General features: G+C 38.3%; 1 protein-coding gene across 12 annotated transcripts in view; it reads left to right on the forward strand.

The window, feature by feature from the left end:
- CDC14B (cell division cycle 14B) overlaps nucleotides 1–20,006 on the forward strand; it is a 94,241-nt gene that overhangs the window by 42,909 nt on the left and 31,326 nt on the right. For all 12 annotated transcript variants that reach the window (XM_046664135.1, XM_046664137.1, XM_046664133.1 and 9 more), the window contains exons 4-6: nucleotides 1,314–1,406; nucleotides 13,158–13,234; nucleotides 18,977–19,043. In XM_046664135.1, coding sequence (XP_046520091.1) covers nucleotides 1,314–1,406; nucleotides 13,158–13,234; nucleotides 18,977–19,043 — 237 coding nt within the window. The remainder of the gene's footprint in view (nucleotides 1–1,313; nucleotides 1,407–13,157; nucleotides 13,235–18,976; nucleotides 19,044–20,006) is intronic.

The raw sequence follows: 20,006 nt of genomic DNA on the forward strand, positions 1-20,006 counted from the left end.
CCCGACTTGTGTTCCTTTGCTTTAATTTTGAAAGATTATTTTTTTCCCCCATACTCAACCATCTATGAACTTTTATCCTTTGGGTCAACCAAGAATGTATTGTGCCTTTTTAATTTTTTTTAAACTTTTTATCATTTACTAGAACAACTTGCATAGTATTGACTATCTAGTTTGATTGAAACATTACTGCTACTCAATGAGTAGTGCTAAAAGTGTGTTGGGGGTTTGAATTGAGTGTCTTGTGCTTGTGTTGCCCTGTGGCTGGTTGGATTTTGTTTTCTTTTTTGAAAAATCAACTTGGATCTCTTACTCCATGTAAGCAACTAAGGGAAAATAGGTACACATTCATAATTGAGTCACAGAAGGCAAGGATCATGTGCTTATTGACCTGAATGCCGCTTGTTCTTAACCCTTGCCCAGATCCATTTCGCCTCGCGTTAATGAAGCACAGGTGAGGAAGTGCTAACTGATCTTGTGTCCCTTTGATTTTTAAATTCCATACCCTTTTGATTTTTACCTTTTTATTGAGGTATAATGTTCATACAGAAATACATACAGATGTTGAGTGTACAGCTCAATGCATTTTCACAAACTGAATATAGTGGGCTAATCATCTTGATCGTTAGATCCAGAACAGAGCGTTAGCAGCCCCACACCAGCCTCACCCCACCCCCACCCCATTCACTATCCTGATTTGTAACAGAACGAATTATTTTTGCCTGTTTTTATATACCCTTTTAATTTAAAGGTTTGGGGAATAGATTTTTTAAAAGTTTTTTTTTATGTTTCCTTTTTCTCCCCAAAGCCCCCTGGTACATAGTTGTATATTTTTAGTTGTGGGTCCTTCTAGTGGCATGTGGGACGCCAGTTCAGCATGGCCTGACCAGCAGTGCCATGTCCGCGCCCGGGATTCGACCTAGTAAAACTCTGAGCTGCTGCAGGAGAGTGTGTGAACCCAACCACTCGGCCATGTGCCGGCCCCCAATAGATTTTTTTAAGAAGTCAAACAGTAGAATAAAGGAAAGAAAAGGTCCCCCCTTTCCAGCCTCTTGTGTTCTGTCAGAGGCAGTCTATACTTGAAGCAGGTATCTGTTCGTATCTCCTTCCTCCTCTTTTATTGTACGTTCATTCTAATCCAAGGATAAGTCTTTTTTGGGAAGGTCCATGGTGTTTTTTGGTATCAGAGTTTAAAGATCTCGCTATTATGAATGCTTATACATTGTGAGATTTGGAATTAATGTCCATCACAACATAAAATTTTAGAAAGCTTCAAATTAAAAAGAAAATACTAACAGCTGTTTATCTTTATGCAGTCCATTACAATGATAAGGAAAAAAATTATTCATTTTACTGGCTCTGATGAGAGAAAACAAGCAAATGCTGCTTTCCTTGTTGGATGTTATATGGTAAGTATTTAACTACTTTTTCCTAATGTGTTGGTGAAAATACATACGACAGTGATACTTTAAATTTGCAGTTGGAATTTTGAAATTACTTTTTCTGAGATAATGTCTTGATTTCTTTCCAAAAAGAGCATGTTTTGCTTTTAAAGAATTGACCAAGTGGGGATGGCTTTGCGTACGTGGTGGGAGGGAGGATATATAGGAGATCTCTGTACCTTCTACTCAGTTTTGCTGTTCTGAACTAAAACTCCTCTTCAAAAGTCTGTTTTTAAAAAATTAACCACGTCTTAGTGAAAACCTTTTTATGCATTATGGCACTTAAGGTTAGAAAATAATGCCCTCAAAGGTGCGTTTTTATTAACTCATGATCCATTTAATGAAGTTGTGAAAGTGGAGTCAGGACCAATAATTGAATTTTTTTTTAGAAAAACATCAAAGGGCATCACATGAGGTAAGAGTGCTTTTTGATTTGAGTACAGGCAATTTTTTCCCAACTAATGTGTGATTCTAAGGTCATCTCCATTCTCATCAAAACATCTAGCAGGAGGACATGGCCTGTTAGTATTGTAGGAAAATAGTAACATGCTATGTGGATTACATATGACACTGAGTGTCTATTTGGGTCATGGAAAGTGTGCTTTGAAATAGCCAGGACTTAAACAAGAATTATGAATTTCATTTATTTGTAAATATCATGGAAGATCTTTGTATTTTTAGAGTCAAATTTTATCCAGCGCCTCCTGCATTCATCTGCAGGAGCATCTTAGCAACAGTTTTTCCTGAGTAAGCTAAGAGCTCTCCAGAGGAGTGTCCTTCCTCTTTTCAGTGGTGTGGAAGCTAGCTGCTCCAGTCAATGGAGAGGGAGAGCAATTGGATGTTTCTACTACTCCTGCCCACCATAAGTGTAATAGTTACACTCCTGGATTAAAAAAGGATTGTCTTGGGACTTCTTTAGATAAGTTCTTTCTTCCCCTAACTTGCCATTTGCTTCTGTCATGCTTTCTTCCTTCTTAAAATTACTTTCTGGTATATAGTTTGATAATCTAGAATTTACAATGATTAGACCAAAAGTTGGTTGCACTAGTTGAAATTGCACCTCAAAATCTAAGAATTTCCTTTTCTGTGTTTGTCATTGACAACAGTGATTAAGGCCTTTTTTGGTTTCGTTTTCCTACCTGTGCTCACAACAGTAGTTGAGAGAAATGTTTCTGAGGTAACTTTAAGTTTAATATCATCTCTGAGTGTATGAAACACAGGTTATTGATTATGCCTATTAAAATTTGATTTTTTTAAGCTTACTCAGATGTGATGTTTTTGTTTGTTTGTTTCCATCTCTCCTATTGTTTATTATGCTTAATGGCAAAAATCCTTAGGAAAAAAGAAGAGCCTGTGTAACCGGGGCATTTGGTCCCATTACTTGGCCAGTCACTGTGGAGAGGAACACCATGGATTAGAGTAAATCGTGAGAGCTTTATAGAAAAAAGGACACAGCCACAGTTCTTGAGGCTCATAAAGTATTAAAGGGAACCCTGAGAAATGGCCCTTGGTGGGCCAGCAGAAGTCTTTACACTGCTCAGGAGAAAGTCTGGGGACTGAAGCAGTTCCATTTAGGAGAGCGTGCTGCTGAGTAGAACACACAAAGCTCCTCATGGGTACTTTGGGTCAGTTGTGTGTGTGTCTCTGGTCAGATGATAGATTCCCAAGATGGTGGGATCTTGAGGAGCCAGACGTGGTGACTTCAGGAAGTGTGAAGAAACCCTTAGAGGGTGGCTGAGGGCGTCGTGGGAACCGAAGGTTGTCTTGAAACAAAACACTTTGATAATTTTATAAATAAGAAATCTCTCTTTTAAACAGAGATTTAAAGGCTGTTGCTTTTGTTGCTGTTTTTTTTACTGCTAGTGAAAAAGCAATAAGTCCCTGGCAATTTATTGATAATGTGTTGGCATATTTGTTTCCAGTTTGGTGTGGCCTTTTGACTTTATGATTGTATTTTGGCATGCAAAAGTTTATTTTTGTACAGTTGGCTTATTTTAGATTTAGAGCTCCTTCCAGGATTTTATGCTCCCAGGTTATCGCTGATTTGATTGGTTAGGAAAGTGCCAGGTAAGCAGTTTTGGACGCTCACTTGAGTTCATGCCTCTGCTCAGTTAGAAGCCAGCTTGGCAGGATGGTTACAGCTCTTGGCTGTAGCAAAAGTCTTTTCAGCCATGACTGGCTGGCTAAAGTAGGAGCTTGGAGTGGTGATGACACTAGGTGAGGAAAAAAGAGAAAAACCTTCTAAGAAAAGAAAATTTATTAGTAGTAGCAAAGGAGTATCAAGATAGAATATGGATACCTCAAAAGATTATACATCAAAGTAAGTGAAGTTTTGCTCTGGTTGTAGTCTGTTGAATTCTCTGATTAAAGATTTGTAGAGATGAGTGAGGAGAATTCCCTAAAAATTGATCTCCAGGCTTGATAACCTTTTCTGGAGTTGCTGAGGAATTTTGGAGATAGTAAGGCTTGGAGGGTACTCTCGTAATGTTAAGATAAAAACGAGAAATCTGGAGGAAGAATTCTTACAAAGGAAGTATTCCAAATGGACTGACTTTATCTAGTTCTGTTCTTTTAAACTCTAGGTCTCTGAAAGGAATCATGCTCCATTCATCCTTGTGTACACAAAAGGACCTAATAGGGAGTGTGGAGGGGGCGTGAGAATAAAGTGTTAATACTTCCATTTGTTTTTTTATCTTAAAGAAAAGGTTAGGCTTTACAAATATTTAAAATGCTCAAATACTTAAAGTAGGATTGACATGCCTGTACTCGTTTTATCCTTTTGTCATATGGTCAGGCGCCATGCGTGGGTTGACTATTGATTTGTCTTCAGTGTATTTCCAAGTATTGCTCTATATTGCTCTAGGAAATGGATTACCAAATATCTGAAATGGTGGAATTTTTGCTAACAAATACGGGTGAGGCTGAAAATCTGTTGTACCACTCACTGTGGAAGAGTTGAAGAACATAAAAGATAATTGCAAGTTTTTCTTTCACAAAAAAGTAAACCATATCATTTTAGGAAATGATAAGTTTGCTGCCTTGTTCTGTGGTAAGTTAGCGACTGTTACCTAGCCAGGTTTTGCAGTGGTGGTACTTAACCTGTCATTTCAAGTAAAGGTGAAAATTTTAAGTGGAAAAGTAAGTACTTTTCAAAACAAATTTATGATTAAGAGAACATTTCAAAAGTAAAAATTAGAAACTTTGTTTTGTTGTAAAAAATGGTGTCACTTATAAAACCTATATTTACACCCTTGAGAAATTTAAAAAATTTTCCTTTTTCAAAAAAAAATATGCTCTTCTATTTATAGAAGCAGGACCTGTGCATATGTATGTGTGTTTATTTACACACAGACATACACTGTAGGTTTTAGGTTCACCAGGACAGCTTATCACCTGCGTTTTTCAGTCAGTGATCTTTCCTTCCATTTTGGTACAGGCTTTATCATCTTTGTACCAGATTATATTCATATTTCTCCAATTGATCCAAAACATCCAAACCAGTGTCTAGTCCAGGACCGTATATTGCATGTGGTGGTTGTGCCCTTAGTCTCTCTCACACGTGATCCCTTTTTGCTAACCCTGATTTAGAAGAGGCCAGACCTACTATCTTGTTCCACTTTTTGAATTTCTCTGGTTTCTTCCTTGTGGTATCTTTTAACTTGTGTCTCCATTCTCTGTATTTCTTGTGAGCTGGAAGTTATATCTAAAGGCTTGTGCATTAGTGGTGTATGTTGCATCACATCAGAATACATGGAATACCTAAATTACCATTAATGATGCTAAAAATGACCACTGGGTTAGGTGCTAACCATTGACTCCCTTCAGTGCGTGGTTTTCTCCTTATGACCTACAGTATTCTGTGCGGGGTTATTTTTGGAACTACTTGTATATTCATTTCCCCATCAACCATTCATCTAGTGTTTTAAACAACAATTGATAGTACTTGCCTGAGTCAATCATTTTATTAGAGTTTTGGCTTATCAGTTTTCTAATTATTTCATTCATCCTTCATTTTTTTGTTTTTTTAAAGATTTTATTTTATTTTTTCTCCCCAAAGCTCCCCCAGTACATAGTTGTATATTCTTCATTGTGGGTCCTTCTAGTTGTGGCATGTGGGAGGCTGCCTCAGTGTGGTTTAATGAGCAGCGCCATGTCCGCGCCCAGGATTCGAACCAATGAAACACTGGGCCGCCTGCAGCGGAGCCCGCGAACTTAACCACTCAGCCGCGGGGCCAGCCCCTCATTCATCCTTCATTTATTAGCTGGCTGGCTTTTATGGGAGTTGAACTTCCCCTCATCCCCTTGGGGCTCTTTGGTTACCCTGCAACTAAATTTCCTACCGAAAAGGTAGTAGAATGAGTAGTCATTTCCCTTTAATTACCATTTTTCAAAATAAAGTGATATATTCATAGCTACAAAACAAAATTTTATAACCTGCTTTAAAATCGTCTAAACAAAGTTTCAGTGGGTTTTGAACTCATTTGCTAAACATTTTTAAAATTTGCAGCCCTTTCCATTAGTTTTTAACAACATCTGATTAGCATTTGGGAAGTTGGAAATTTACTAACCAAATGTACATCATTGCTAGATGGGATTAAAAAATGAGTGTAATCATTCCTGCAGTTGCACTTGCATATCATGGTAAAATATCGTTTTTAGTTACTGCACCCATTAAAATCAGGAATTGAAATAGCTGAACTTACAACTGAGCTTTTAAATCGAGATTTTTAAAGAATGAAGCATATCAATGACCTTCACTGTTAAATTGATTAATATTGTAGTAATCAGAGGTTTTTTTAAGCACAGTTACGATACATAATAATTGATTTTAGAAATAATTATCACTGTCTTTTTTCCTTTTAATTTTTTATGTGTGTATTTTATAGTGGAGGCGGTGTATATTACACTAGTAGGTGCAAGCATTCATTTCTAGTTGCAGAAGCATTATTTGGAAGAGGCCATTGTGTAGTGGATGAAGTTTAGTTTTCAGTTCAGACTGAGCTTTTAATTTCCATTTAGGTAGAGTATGTGGAATAAATTAAGCAGTCACTAAATGTCATTCTCTTTAATTTTCCTGCTTCTGTCTTTCATTATTACTCCTTAAATCTGCTTTTATATTGAAAAACAAGAAAATTACCGTTCTGTCTTACTTACTTTATCAACTTTGGTTATATCTTGCTGCCCCAGCATTTGTATTTTCTTGCAGAGGTACAGTATTCAGCTCTTCCTAAGGTTAAATGTACTTTTGAAGGCTAGCCTGGGAAATTAAACGTCCTTTCTAACATTTTTCTGTGGTTAAAGCATTCTGATGTAAAATAAATGATACAAGCCAACTGTTGGTATATAGCTTGCAAAGTTGTGTTCCTCTAAATAGATTACTTTGGTAGAGCTAAATGATATCTCTTCAAAATTTATCCCTCTTATTTTTTATTTTTAAGCAATTTTTATAGCCTGAGAATGGCTTACCTTCTGAACATTTATATTGAAAGGTATGATACCTTCCAATATAACATTTAATAGATAACATTTATATATGTTATATTAATATATAACATATAATATATAACATTTATATTGGAAGGTATGATTCTAGGGATATATTAATTCAGCATCTGTGAGTAGAATCCTAAATTGCATTGAATTTGAGATTGCTTCAGTGGTTATGATAAGAGCTCAGGGACTTAATTTGTTATTTAATGATGATCTTCTGAACCTGTGGTACACTTTTAAAAAAACTGATTTAATTATTTGGACCCAGAGAATGCTGGATTAAACTGGCTACAGGGTGAAGAGATCAGATGAGAAATTAAGACAAGGGGAACAGAAGGGGAGAGGACCTGGAAGCAGTAGTTAAGATTTCAGTTCAGCAAACACAGTCTAGACGTGCAACAGAGACCAGAGGACAAAACCAAGTAAGGTAGCCAAAGTCTTTGTAAACACTCCTCCCTGGGCACACACCCTTCCTGGGTGCCTGTGAAAGGCATGGTGGACAGCACTGGGCAGCTGGAAATAGCAGCCAGGTGCCAGGTAGCAGGAGGTGTGGGTGCTACAGAAAGGGGACGTCACAGGCCCCCAGCTGGACTTGGCCCTGCCCTGGGAAAAGCCCTGAGGGAGAGGCTGCTGGCGAATTCACCCCAGCTTTACCTCCCTTTCACCCTAGTGACCTGACTGATATTTCAGCTGCCTGTGATACTTGCTCGTTGGTATTAACTTTAGGAAAGAGTAAAGAGAAATGGCCCTCTGGCCATTTATGATCTTTGATCGCAGGTCTGTTAACCTCTCTGGAATTTTGGATCCCATCCTTATTTCAGTACTTGCTTTAGCTAGTTGGTTTCTTGTCCATAAATGAGGCCTTAGCAGTAGGCCCTCTTCCATCAATAACAAGCAGTGTGATGTTGGATGAGCATTCAACACCACAGGTTGGAAAGTTGTAGCCTTGACAGCTTTATGTAACTCACGAAGTATTTATAAATAGTAGTTTGTTTGTTTTTGCCAGTGTTTAAAAATTAGGAGATTTCATTTAAAAAAATCAAGACTTTTGCTTTGTCTTAAAAAAGTGTCTCTCCCCTTCACATATCATATGTCTGTGTGCACGTATACCCAGGGCCAGTTCGTTCACCTCTGTCCACTATCTGCCTTGGTAGAGAGGAGCTTGCCACTCTGGACTTCCACTTATCAACCTCTACTATATAGATAAATAAAAGTAATATGACAAGTTAAAACCACTGAAATACATGGCCATCTGACTTTTTAAAAAGTGATTTAGGATTTTTTTTAATTAGTATTTGTACAGGAGCTGTGAAAATGATTTTATCTTATTTACTTACTTTATCATATAAAATTGTTTATTATATATAGTTTTTGTTCTGCTCACCTTTTTTATTCAGCAGTTGGATTTTTACGCATACTTCCAACTGGCATTGATTCTTGAACATTCAATGTTGGTCTGAAGGGAGAGACTTTTTAAAAAAAAAATCAGTCAAGTTCTTGGCATAGGAAAGACTGTGTCATCTAGCTGATGTGAAAATAGTTAAATACTGGAAACATTGTGACATTTCTGCATGAAGAATATTTGAAAATAGTTTACTTGTTTATCAGGCTGCCACATTTGTTGTGGAATTGAAATACCTTCTTATTCTTAACTCTCAGATATGATGACTTGTGTAATGTTTTGGGTTTTTAAACTGTACCAAAGGCTGAGTACATAGATTAAGTTTCAAAATGTTCTGTATAAGAATAGAAATAAGAAGCACGTGTCTAAATAATTGGGTTTTATTATTTGAGACCAGGATTGTTGGGATTCAAACTGTAGATGATCTCTGATCTTTTTGTTTCAGTCCACTAATTCATCCGTTGCTCAGCTAGCTGCTCCTAGATTTTGAAACATAGATCAGTAATCCAAGGTCAGAGATTTCACAGGGGCTAGGGCAGGCAGATGGTAATTTAAAAAATGGGGTACTGGAAGCCCTAGAAATGGCTTCAGTGTTGTTAGTAAAAAGAACTTTGTACTGTGACATTGAAAAGCACTACTGACTTCTCAAGTATTTTCTGCCCCAGTCCTTCTTCCTGCGAGATTTGCTGTTCGCTACTTCACAGAGACTCCTTACCCTGGGGAGAGATGAGGACAAGCTCTCTTTACTCATGTTTCCTAAGTCCTGGGGCCTCCTTACCTTTACGTCTCTGCACTTATCACCTGGTTTTTTATTTATTCACTTTTAACAAACTTCTGAAATGATCATTTCCTTACAAACTGTTTATTGTGCTACTGTATTATCTCTTGCTGCCTTACAAATTACCCCAACACTTAGTGACTTCAAACAACAGTTAATATTCCCTCAAAGGGTTTCTGTGGAAGGTATCAGGAGTGGCTAACTGGGGGGCTCTGCTTTTGGCTCCACGTGGGCTGCAGTCATCTGAAGACTTTCCTGGGGCTGAGATGGCCCATTCACATGCCTGGCAAGTTAGTGCTGGTAGTTGGCAAGAGGCCTCAGTTCTGTACCACCTGGGTCCCTGAGGGCCCTCACAAAATGACAGCTTGATTCACTTGGAGTGAGGAGTCCAAGAAAAAGCCAGGAGGAAGCCAAGTCTTTTATGAGCTAGCCTCAGAAGTCACACTCTGCCATGACTGCCATATCCTATTGTTTACACAAGGGTGCCCTATTCGTCATGGGAGGGGACCGCAAGAGGGTGGAAATATCAGGAGATGAGCATTAGTGGGGCTGTCTTGGAAGCCAGCTACCACAGCTGTTTAATATCTCTCTTGTTCATCATTTGTTGTTTCCTATTTTTAGATGGCAGTGTGGAATTAGAGTGGCCATTCTATATACATAGCTTCTCAGGAAAGAATTTGAGAAGCACCTAAGCTTCCAAACTGCCAGGAACACAGTGATGGATCATAAAATTGTATTGATTTAGAGTTTACTAATTTAGAATTTCTGTTAGTATGGGAGCCATTTATAGGATTCTTTGTAAGTAACAGATTAGAATAATTTGATTTGGGAAGGCGTTTTGACTGGGGAAGATGAATGGGTATAAAATTGAAAATTATAGATTGTTAGCAAGTATCCCTTTGATAGTTGTGTGTCTTGGTCCTTTTGGGCTGCTGTAACAAAATACCAGAGACTAGGAGGCTTATAAACAGCAGAAATTTATTTCTCACAGTTCTGGAGGCTGAAAGTCTGAGAGCCAGGTGATGGAGAGGTCTGGTGAGGGCTGTCACATGGTGGAAGGGGCTAGAGATCTCTCTGGACCTTCTTTTACAAGACACTAATCCCATTCATGAGAGCTCCACCCTTATAGCTAACCACCTCCCAAAGGCTTCATCTGATACTGCCATCACCATTTGGGGGTTAGTATTTCCACATGTGAGTTTTGGGTGGAATACAAATGTTCAGACCGTAGCATTAAGTAAATAGACTTATTCTAAACGTATAAATTTCCTTCAACTTGTCTCATTACCTAATAGTATCTATTTATGTGCAAGCATTTCCCAACTGGATTTAAAAATTACATTTTTTAAAAGTTCATCACTAGGAATTTAGATTTTGTTCCTCCGTAAGAAAAAATGTTACACTATTCTTGTGTTCTTTGAATTGAACTTGTGTTCCAAGGCTAACCCACAATTATTTCATGTATTAGAGACTATTTTTGTTTCGAAAGTTAGAAGGAAATAATACCATTGCAATTTTAGTAATTAAAAAACCAAAGAACTGCAATCTTGAGTAGAAGGAATTATCTTTAGTCTGGTGCTTAAGGAAAAATTTATATAATTTGAGAGAAAGTTTAGGGAGAATCTAAAAGATGTCTCTGGGGTTCATTTAATTAATTAATTTAAATTATGTACATATACACAAATGAATCACACCCTTTTTCACGCTCTTTGGCCTCAAGGGGCGTTTTGATTTGGTTTTGTCTTTTTGGTTTTAGGGATGTTGGGGCAGGGTCTGCTAGGAAATCCTAAAATAGAATGGAGAAAAGAAAAGACGTTATGATGCTATCTAGTAAGTCTTAGAAGGGAAAGAGCATGTTGGAGACTAGAAGAGAATGAAGACATTTGGGGGGAAAAAAGGGGGCTGGATTTTAAAAATTTTTAATTTTTCGTGCTTAATGCATATAAGTGTAGAGTAAGAATGTATAGACAAATATAATATGTTGAGTGAGACAATGGATGACCTTTTTTGGTTAATTCGTGACAAATTACAGTGTTCTATGAGTCAGTAATATTGTACTTGAAAATTTGTTTGATCCTAGGTAACAAAGCTTTCCTTTAATCTTGGAATTGATTATTCTTTGTTTTACCTTTTGTGGGTTTGTATGCTGGTATAGATAAATAAATGTTAGAAGAAGATTCTGTATATTTAATTATAGTTTTGTATTCTTTTTGGAGTAAATGGGATGAAATCGTATTGAGAAACAGGCTAGACAGTGGGAAAAATTTTCATAAATTTCCATTTATAAGTCTTAAAACAGAAAATTGAAAAAATGTCCTCTGGAAGCTGAGTCAACTGCTTTGACTAGTTTTAGGATATGTCCTTCTAAGTTTCAGAGATCCTTGCTGGATCTTTCATTTTTATAATTTCTCTTAATTCAATGATATTTTAATATTTACATCAACTTTTTATTAATTATTTAAAATTTTCCTTACTATTATAAGTAGATTTTTGTTGTTAGGGCTGTTGAATTGATTCCGACTTCTAGCGACCCTGTGTACAACAGAGTGGAACCTTACCTGGTCTTTTTGCACTATCCTCTCACCTTCTTGTACTACATCAGACCATGCTTCGCTGCTATTCATAGGGTTTTCATGGCCAGTTTTTTCAGAAGTGGGTAGCTAGATCTTTCTTCCTACTCCGTCTTAGTCTGGAAGCTCTGCTGAAGCCTGTCCACCATGGGTGACCCTGCTGGTCTTTGAAATCTGGGTGGCGTAGCTTTCAGCATCACAGCAACACATGGCCACCACAGTGTGATAACCAACAGATGGGTGGTATGGTTCCCTGACTGGGAAATGAACCGGGCTGCAGGCGGTGGGAGTGCTGAATCTTAACCACTAGACCACCAGGGCTGGCATAAGATTTAAAGTCAGTGAATTAGCATTGAATCAGAGTCCACATATAATGTATGAACCAGGAGTTACAATGAAATAGAGGACATGGGTCCTTACTTCAGAATGCTCACAATTTGGTTGAGGAAATAATTCATATATATAATATTAAGTAATGGAGACAAAAAGTTTGTGACTAACTTTTTTAGTGATTTCTTTTTGCTAGTCATAATTTAAAGTGTATTATCCCAAAGTAGGCTTTAGAATTGATTTTGGTGACATTTGCCAAATCTGATGCTTGCGGCCTCTCCCTAACCCCTGCATGTGTGAGTTGAAATGCCCTGCCCTGTAGAAGGATTCTGGGTTGGACAAAGACTTGTGCCTTCAGATAGAATGAACAGGTTACTTGAGAGAAGGAGGAGGAGGAGAGAATGAGACTAGTAAAATGCTTCTGCAACACTAGAAATGAAAAGACAGTGGAACAACATCTATAAACTGTCGAGAGAAAGGACTGCAGACCAAAAATCGTATACATAGTCAATAAGTGTCAGGGCAGAAAACAAACTTTTGGAAATGCAAGGAATACCAACTATGGACCTGAAATGCTGAAGAATCTACTTGAAGTATTCTGCCAGCTGAAAATTGAAGCATACATAGTTCTGAAGATAAAAGAAGCAAATGAGAATAGGAAGTAAATGCAGTTTTATGGGGAACCTGTACAGTATTATAAGTAGTTAAATCTTAATGGATAGAGTTAATCAAAATCTTTTTTCTGCTCTCTCCCTCTCCACCTCCTCTCGACCCATCCCCCAACCCCGTCCCCCCAGACTTCTTTACCATCATTTCAGTGGATGAAGGAGATGAGGTTGCAGCATGTGCTCCGTCTAACATTCTTATGTAGAAAATCTCTTTAAAATGCTATACTTGTTACCACAAAACCGTTGTTGTGAAAAGTTGTTGATCAGCACTCCTTTTGCAAGCAACAGAAACCAGACCAGTGACAACAGATTGAAACAAAAAGGAATTCACTGACGGGATGCTGGGGACTCAGAGCATCCTTTGGAAGGCTGGAGAACCAGGCTCAGTTGACTGGCTAGAAATTGTACAAAACTTCACAATGACAGCACTATATCTTCATTTAGAAGTAAATTGCCTTTTTCTTCTCTTTTCAAATGTAGGTTATATATTTGGGGAGAACACCGGAAGAAGCATATAGGATATTAATGTTTGGAGATACATCCTATATTCCTTTCAGGTAAATATAAGAATGATATGGTAGATTCATTTAATCAGGCCCTTGCCAGAAATATCTTGGTGTAGTTGTTTCTGAAAAAAGAAGACCTGGTAAATAGTCATTTTAGGGTGGGTTCAAGTAACATCATCCATCTAGGTTACTTGTCTGTCTTGTGTATTGTTGGATGTTTAGCAGCATCCCTGGCCTCTGCCCTCTAGATGCCAGTAGCACCTCCATGCCCACAGAGTTAATTGTGAAAACCAAAAATGTCTCCAGACATTGCCAGATGTCCCCGGTGGTGGCAGTAGTGTGATAGTGGTCAGTCGCTCCTGCACGAGAACCAGTGCTCTGAAATCAGATGAGAAGCCTGGAGTTGGGAAACTCTAAACTACCACTGAGAGTTTGGGTCCTGAGGAGTTAAGAAGTTTTCCCAATAATCAGTGATTTTCTGGGCAAAGGTGAACCCCTTTTTTCTAGAGGCACCGCCAGCAGAGATAGAGTGAATGAAGTTGCTAATGTAGCACCACTCCTTGAAAAACTAAACGGCTGTGTCATAAAGGTGGTAGATACGTAAGGTCTTCCCTAAATGGCTAACATCCTCGTCCTCATCTCAAACTTACCACGTGATTGTGTTGAAGATATTTTGAAAAAACTTTTTTTTTAAAGTCAAATGAAGTTCTAAAAGTTTCCCTACCTGTTTCTGAAAATACTTGATTTAGCTATATAATCTAAATACCTGTATAGTGCTTAATGGGTAATAAATGTGTGAAATAATTTTACTCGTTGCATACTGTATTGGTAATTTCAAATATTGCGTTATTCTTCCACTCACAAATTAGTTAATAGTTTTAGGATTATTGCATATCCCTTGAATGCCTGAAGGTTATGCATCAGACCTCATTGTGGACCAGCTTTGGGGTGGGTCTTCCTAACCTTAGGCAGAATCTCCTTAAAGAACCACATCAGACCGTCCATGGACTTATTCCATGAAATACAGATTTGTTAGGACAGGCTGCAGAGTTCAGTTATATTTTGCACTGGAGACTGTATGTTAGTGATTTAGCAAATTAGAAGAATTGCTTTGACCTCAGTATCAGCCCCTTTCTTCTTAGCTCATGGATCATCTTAAGTATTCTGTTATTTGAGGTGGGTAGGATGAAGTTTCTAAAGTGTGGTGTTCTCCACTTTCTTTCTTTCTTTTTTTTTTTAACTTCTTTTTTTTCCACTTTCTTTCTCAACCTGTAATATAACAGCTACCACGTACTTCCTTTAGAAGAAATGCTCGTATTGTGTTCCCTGAGTCACAGGCACGTTAATATACAGTGACAGTTTTGTTCCACAGAACTCTTATGTTGGCACTCCTTTATAATAGTGCCATTCTTAAAGATTATAACACAAGGTCCTGAAATAGGACGAAGCTCACACACTTCACATAATCCACGTAAGGATGCATGGAACACTGTTGATGGAAAAGAGATTTTGTGTAAATTTAAATACAGGGGCTAAAATTATTGGTGTCTGGCACTGAGAAATAAAGTTAGTTACTTCTGGTCCCAGGAGCAAAAGTCAGTAATTCTGTAGAAAACAGGACTTAGCTAGAAACAGTTCAGGTTTGTGAAATTTGAAATCTCTTCAGTTGTGGTTGCCGGCTACTTGGTTTATCTAAAGCACTGTTTCTCCAAGTGTGGCCGATGAACTCAAGCTAGTCTGTGATAAGTACAGGAATCGACAGGAAGATTTTAGAAACTTTTATTGTAATTTAATAGAGTATTTTTATGTCTGTGGAATCAAATAATAGAATATTTGAGCTTGTATTTTATGTAGTTTTTCCTTCCATTTTTCTAATATAAGATTATTGCATTACTTTGAGTATGTAATGGTACAATATTATTGTATTTTACAAAAGTATTGACCTATGACAGATTTAAAAATCTGGTGCCGGCCCCATGGCCTAGTAGTTAAGTTTGGCACATGCCGCTTCGGCGGCCCTGGTTCAGCTCCCAGGTGCAGACCTATACCACTCATCGCTAGCCATGCTGTGGTGGCAACTCACGTACAAAATAGAGGAAGATTGGCACGGATGTCAGCTCAGGGCCAATTTTCCCCAGCAAAAAACAAACAAACAAAAAAACACCTGGTGCTTCACCACATTTTACTATAGAAATGTATACCACATTTACATTTTCTATAGAACTGACTAATTAGAAAGTAGGCCCATCAGAATTAATAAAGCCTGGTAATATTTTGAAAGAAATTACATTGTTGTCTTTTATCCATGCCACTTCAAGTGCATAGAATAAATATAATTGCTAGCAAAGTATTGTTAACGAGGGATTGTGCATGCATAGCATTCGTGTACATTTAATAACCTCTTTTTATGCTCCATAGCAATATTTAATTAATCAACTTAGATATAATTCTTCAGCCACTGAGTTTAAATATGTATGTATACATATGTATATGATTTCTTAATGAATTATATTAGATATTTCTCTGCCTCTCTAAGTGAAAAAATAGTGTAAGCTGTAGTTCAGTGTTTTCCGAATGCCTTAGGATCCTTGTTATGAAGAACATGAGCTGCTTTGGTATTCCTGTAGTACTCGTTTGCTTCTTAGTTGGTTTTTTTGTCTCTGCTCTCTGTGTTCTTGAAGAATAGTACTGCATAGCTGTTAATATCTTGGCCGTTGACCTCAGGCAGCTGGGAGTTGGACTCTCAGCTCTGCCACTCATGGCTCTATGGTTCTTTCTAAGTGTGAGCCTTAGTTTCCTAGTCTGTAAACGGGAACAGTAGTAGTATCTTCCTAATGGAGTTGTGAGGATTAGGTAACATCCTGCGTATAAACCTTGGAGTGGTGCCTAGTCCTGAGCTAACATTTGTTGAACATTCAAAATCTTTTCTTTTTTTAAACTGATGTATAGCTTACATACAGTTACAAGACCTGCTAATATTATGTGTATAGCACAGTAAACTTCAGCGTGTGTATATGTAACTACTATTCAAGGTACAGAACGTTGCCAGCACCCCTGAAGAGTCCCTTCCACCCCTTTTCAGTCAGTGACTGCCACTACGACTTCCACCACCAGCAGTTAGTTTTTCTACCTCTGAACTTCATATCCGTGGAATCATCCAGTATGCAGTCTTGGAAAGCTGGGACCCAGCTTTTTAAATACATACTGTCTGTGAGATTTATCCATGCACCGCCAGGTGTTGGTAGTTCATCCTATTTTTATTGCTTACGTAGCATTCTATTCTATGAATATACCACGTTTTGTTTGCCCATTGTCCCTTTGAGGGACACTGGGGTTATTTGCAGTTTTTAACTATTAAAAATACAAGCTACTGTGAAAGCTGTTATTTTTTTTTTTTTTCCTTTTTCTCCCCAAAGCCCCCCAGTACATAGTTGTCTATTCTTCGTTGTGGGTCCTTCTGGTTGTGGCATGTGGGATGCTGCCTCAGCGTGGTCTGACGAGCAGTGCCATGTCCGCACCCAGGATTCGAACCAACGAAACACTGGGCCGCCTGCAGCGGAGCGCGCGAACTTAACCACTCGGCCACGGGGCCAGCCCCAGAAAGCTGTTGTTTTTTAAACTACTATTTGACCTTGTAGTTTCTAGACAACCCTCCTTCATTGATTCTATCTGCTTTTCCAAGTTTGTTAAATGATCTTATTGGCAAGGGTCCCTCCACCATACACACGCAAATGCTTAGATCCAGATTTGTAGGTGCTATTCTCCCCTTTTAAAGAAGCCTGATTGCTTGGATGGGAAGAAGGAGGTGTTAGGTGTGTTTAAAGTTGGAGGTGTAAATGAAATGAACATGAGTGAATAAAGAACAATTCTTGTCTATTCAGATTGTGCAGTGTATGAGGCAGAACGTTAGCTGAGCCCAGATGAAATCTTGTCGAATCATCGTTTACTAGAGCAGGGCTTCACCCACAGTAGGTTCTCAAAAAATATGCATTGAGTAAATGCATCAAGTTGTCCCACAGACAGAATCAGCATGCCTTTAACTTGATTGGCAAAGAATTATCAGTAGGTTAAGAAGATAATAAAAATAGTCAGCTGAGGAGACGTGGTTAAAAACATTGGGATGCAATTTGAGAGTTCCTCCTATTTCCACTGGTAATTTTGATTTTTTTTTCCCCCACTGGTAATTTTGATTTTGATTTAGGCTAAACTACTTCATTTTCCCACCTTAGCTTCTCTATCTAAAAATGTTCCTTGTTGCGTGAAAATCAAGTGTTTGTGTTGATTCTGTAGGTCAGTAGCTCTTAAACTTGAGCATATATCACGATTGCTTGGAGGACTGTTAGAACAAAGATTGCCTGGCACCAGCCCTAGAACTCCTGGCTCCGTGGGTCTGGGGCGGGGCCTGAGCATCAGCATGTCTGACAAGTTCGGGGATGCCGGTGCTGCTTGCCCAGGCGGCATTTTGGTTTTCTTCTTCCTGAGTATTGCCAATGAGCTATTGGTAAAGTCATTTTCTAGGTTGGATGGAGACCTTTTCCACCTTTAGAAGAGCAGCTTTTAAATTGAGAAGCTTACAGAACAAAAAGACTTGTGAGACCTTATGGCCAGTCCTCGTGAAGGCCAGCATAAAGCACACCTCAGTAATTCTAACCAATTCAGACAGTAACGTCTAAAACGTTTCTAGCTGAAAAGGATGCCCTTTTCCTTGTTGTTGGTTTAGTGGTGCTGTAATACCCTAAAATCGTAAAGTTTAAAGTGTGCAGTTTAATCTTTCAGATAATTAGTATTACAGTGTGAAAACCAGCCAAGGCAGGCAATTAACAGTGGCTCCAGTAGCAAGCTGATCCATTGAGGGACCAAATAAGTACCACGCAGATAGGCACAGATGTTTGGCAGCCTAGAAGGATCACAATTAAGTTAATTTTTATCTTACCTAATTCCAAAAGTTTTTCCCTTTGTAATGGCTCAGAGTAGCCAAAAAGGAGAAGCAGGTGGGCATGGATGAGTGCCTTATTTTTCTGGACAAAATCTTAACTACGTTAAGAGATTGTGGTGAGATTACTGGTAGATATTGATGCAGTGTTGGATAGAGTTGTCTGTAAACTGACTGAAGCACTTCCTGAAGAGTAGAGTGTCTGTGCTAAAGGCGATTGACTCCCTAGTTCCTCTGGTTTTATTGGTACCGTTGTCCTTTAAGACTCAGAAGGAAGTTATCCCACTAAATTGTTAAAAATTATGCAAGCATAATGAAAGGAGCAAGATGCCTTTTAGTTTGCACCTAGTATTTCAAATATTACCTTGATTTCCCAATATTTTTTTCCTCTTTAGATGGAGATAGCATTCACATGCTTCCACACGCGCGCGCACACACACACGTATATACAGCATCACTTCCGTGTTAACAGTTTGATATAGTATTTTCCAGTTTGAAGAAAAAATTCAAATGCCTTGCCCTTTGTGGGGGAGGGGTACATATTGATTGGTTGAACTCAAAAAGAAACTTTTGAAGCTTGGCAATCAATGGCAGAAATGATCTAGAGAGATCATTTGAAATTTAGGAAGGGATCGTTATTGATCCATGTCTGTAAAACACTATCTACTGGAGCAGGTGGAAACTGCAGTGCAGTTTCTATTGGTGACGTATCCTTTATTTAAAAACCAAAATGGAAAAATTTTTGAGTCTGGTCCTGAGTACGTTCGATTTTAAATTCTAGTCAGCTTCGTCTTGAGGTAAGTCTCCTGCAGAAAATTAAATTAACTGAGCTTTGTATTTCCATACTTTTGGAATTTCAGAGATGCTGCCTATGGGAGTTGCAGTTTCTACATTACACTTCTTGACTGTTTTTATGCAGTAAAGAAGGTAAGTGGCTCGTGGGGTGCACCCAGTGTTGTTTTGGGGAACTAAAGTACAGTCCAAGGAAGATGAGGCCTTTTCCCCACAGATCTTCCAAGATGCGTATGATGTCAGAGGTGTCCCATTTGCCCCCTAGCATTAGAATGACACCAAACCAGAAAACAGTTTATTCTGAATCTGAATACTTCTTTGTATGAGTAGGGGGAAAGCCATTTGAACAACAGGGGACAATAAGAGACAGTTATGTAATTAGGTTCTAAATCCAGAACTGGTTTTGAGTGTGTTGTGATTTCAAAGAAAAACAAAAAATAGATTATTGGTTTCCAAGTTCTTTTTGATTTATGTGTTTTATTAGTCTGATTCCCATTAATCCTGTTTACAACAGACATTTCCATAGCACAGTAACTGTCAAACACTTTGTTTTTATATCTTCAAGCATTCAATTTCTAGTTCAACAGAAGAATTTGGATAGCCTATTAGTTTGTTACTAGGTTTTATATGAAACTAAATAGGTCACTACCTGCTTTGTCAAAGCTATTTTAAAATAACTCCTGTGTTTTATATCCAGGACTGCTTGCAGTCTTTGACTCCAGGGCACACCCTTCACATCTCGGGCTAACTGAATGGGGTCCCCTGGAATTAGGTGACGCAGCAGGCCCTGCTTGTAACACTCCCTCCTGCAGGAGTATTTCTTGAATGTCAGGGTAGCACAAGAAGCTAGAACTGTGAATGAGTAGCCCATGGATCAAAGAAGCCTTCAACAGCATCGCATGTTTTATGTGACTTAAATTTTCAGAGGCAAAAGAAACCCAAGTTTATTTTCTTGTATGATGAAACATAGTGGCTTTCTACTTTGAGAGAAGTTTTATGGGTTGAAATGAGAGGACTAATTAGTACGCACATTCAGAGATTAATTAGTGTACCTTTTTCCTGTATCAGGCAGTGACAAATGGAACTTACTTTGGGGGG

This window comes from Equus quagga, chromosome 6, assembly GCF_021613505.1.
Source record: "Equus quagga isolate Etosha38 chromosome 6, UCLA_HA_Equagga_1.0, whole genome shotgun sequence".
NCBI lineage: Eukaryota > Metazoa > Chordata > Mammalia > Perissodactyla > Equidae > Equus > Equus quagga.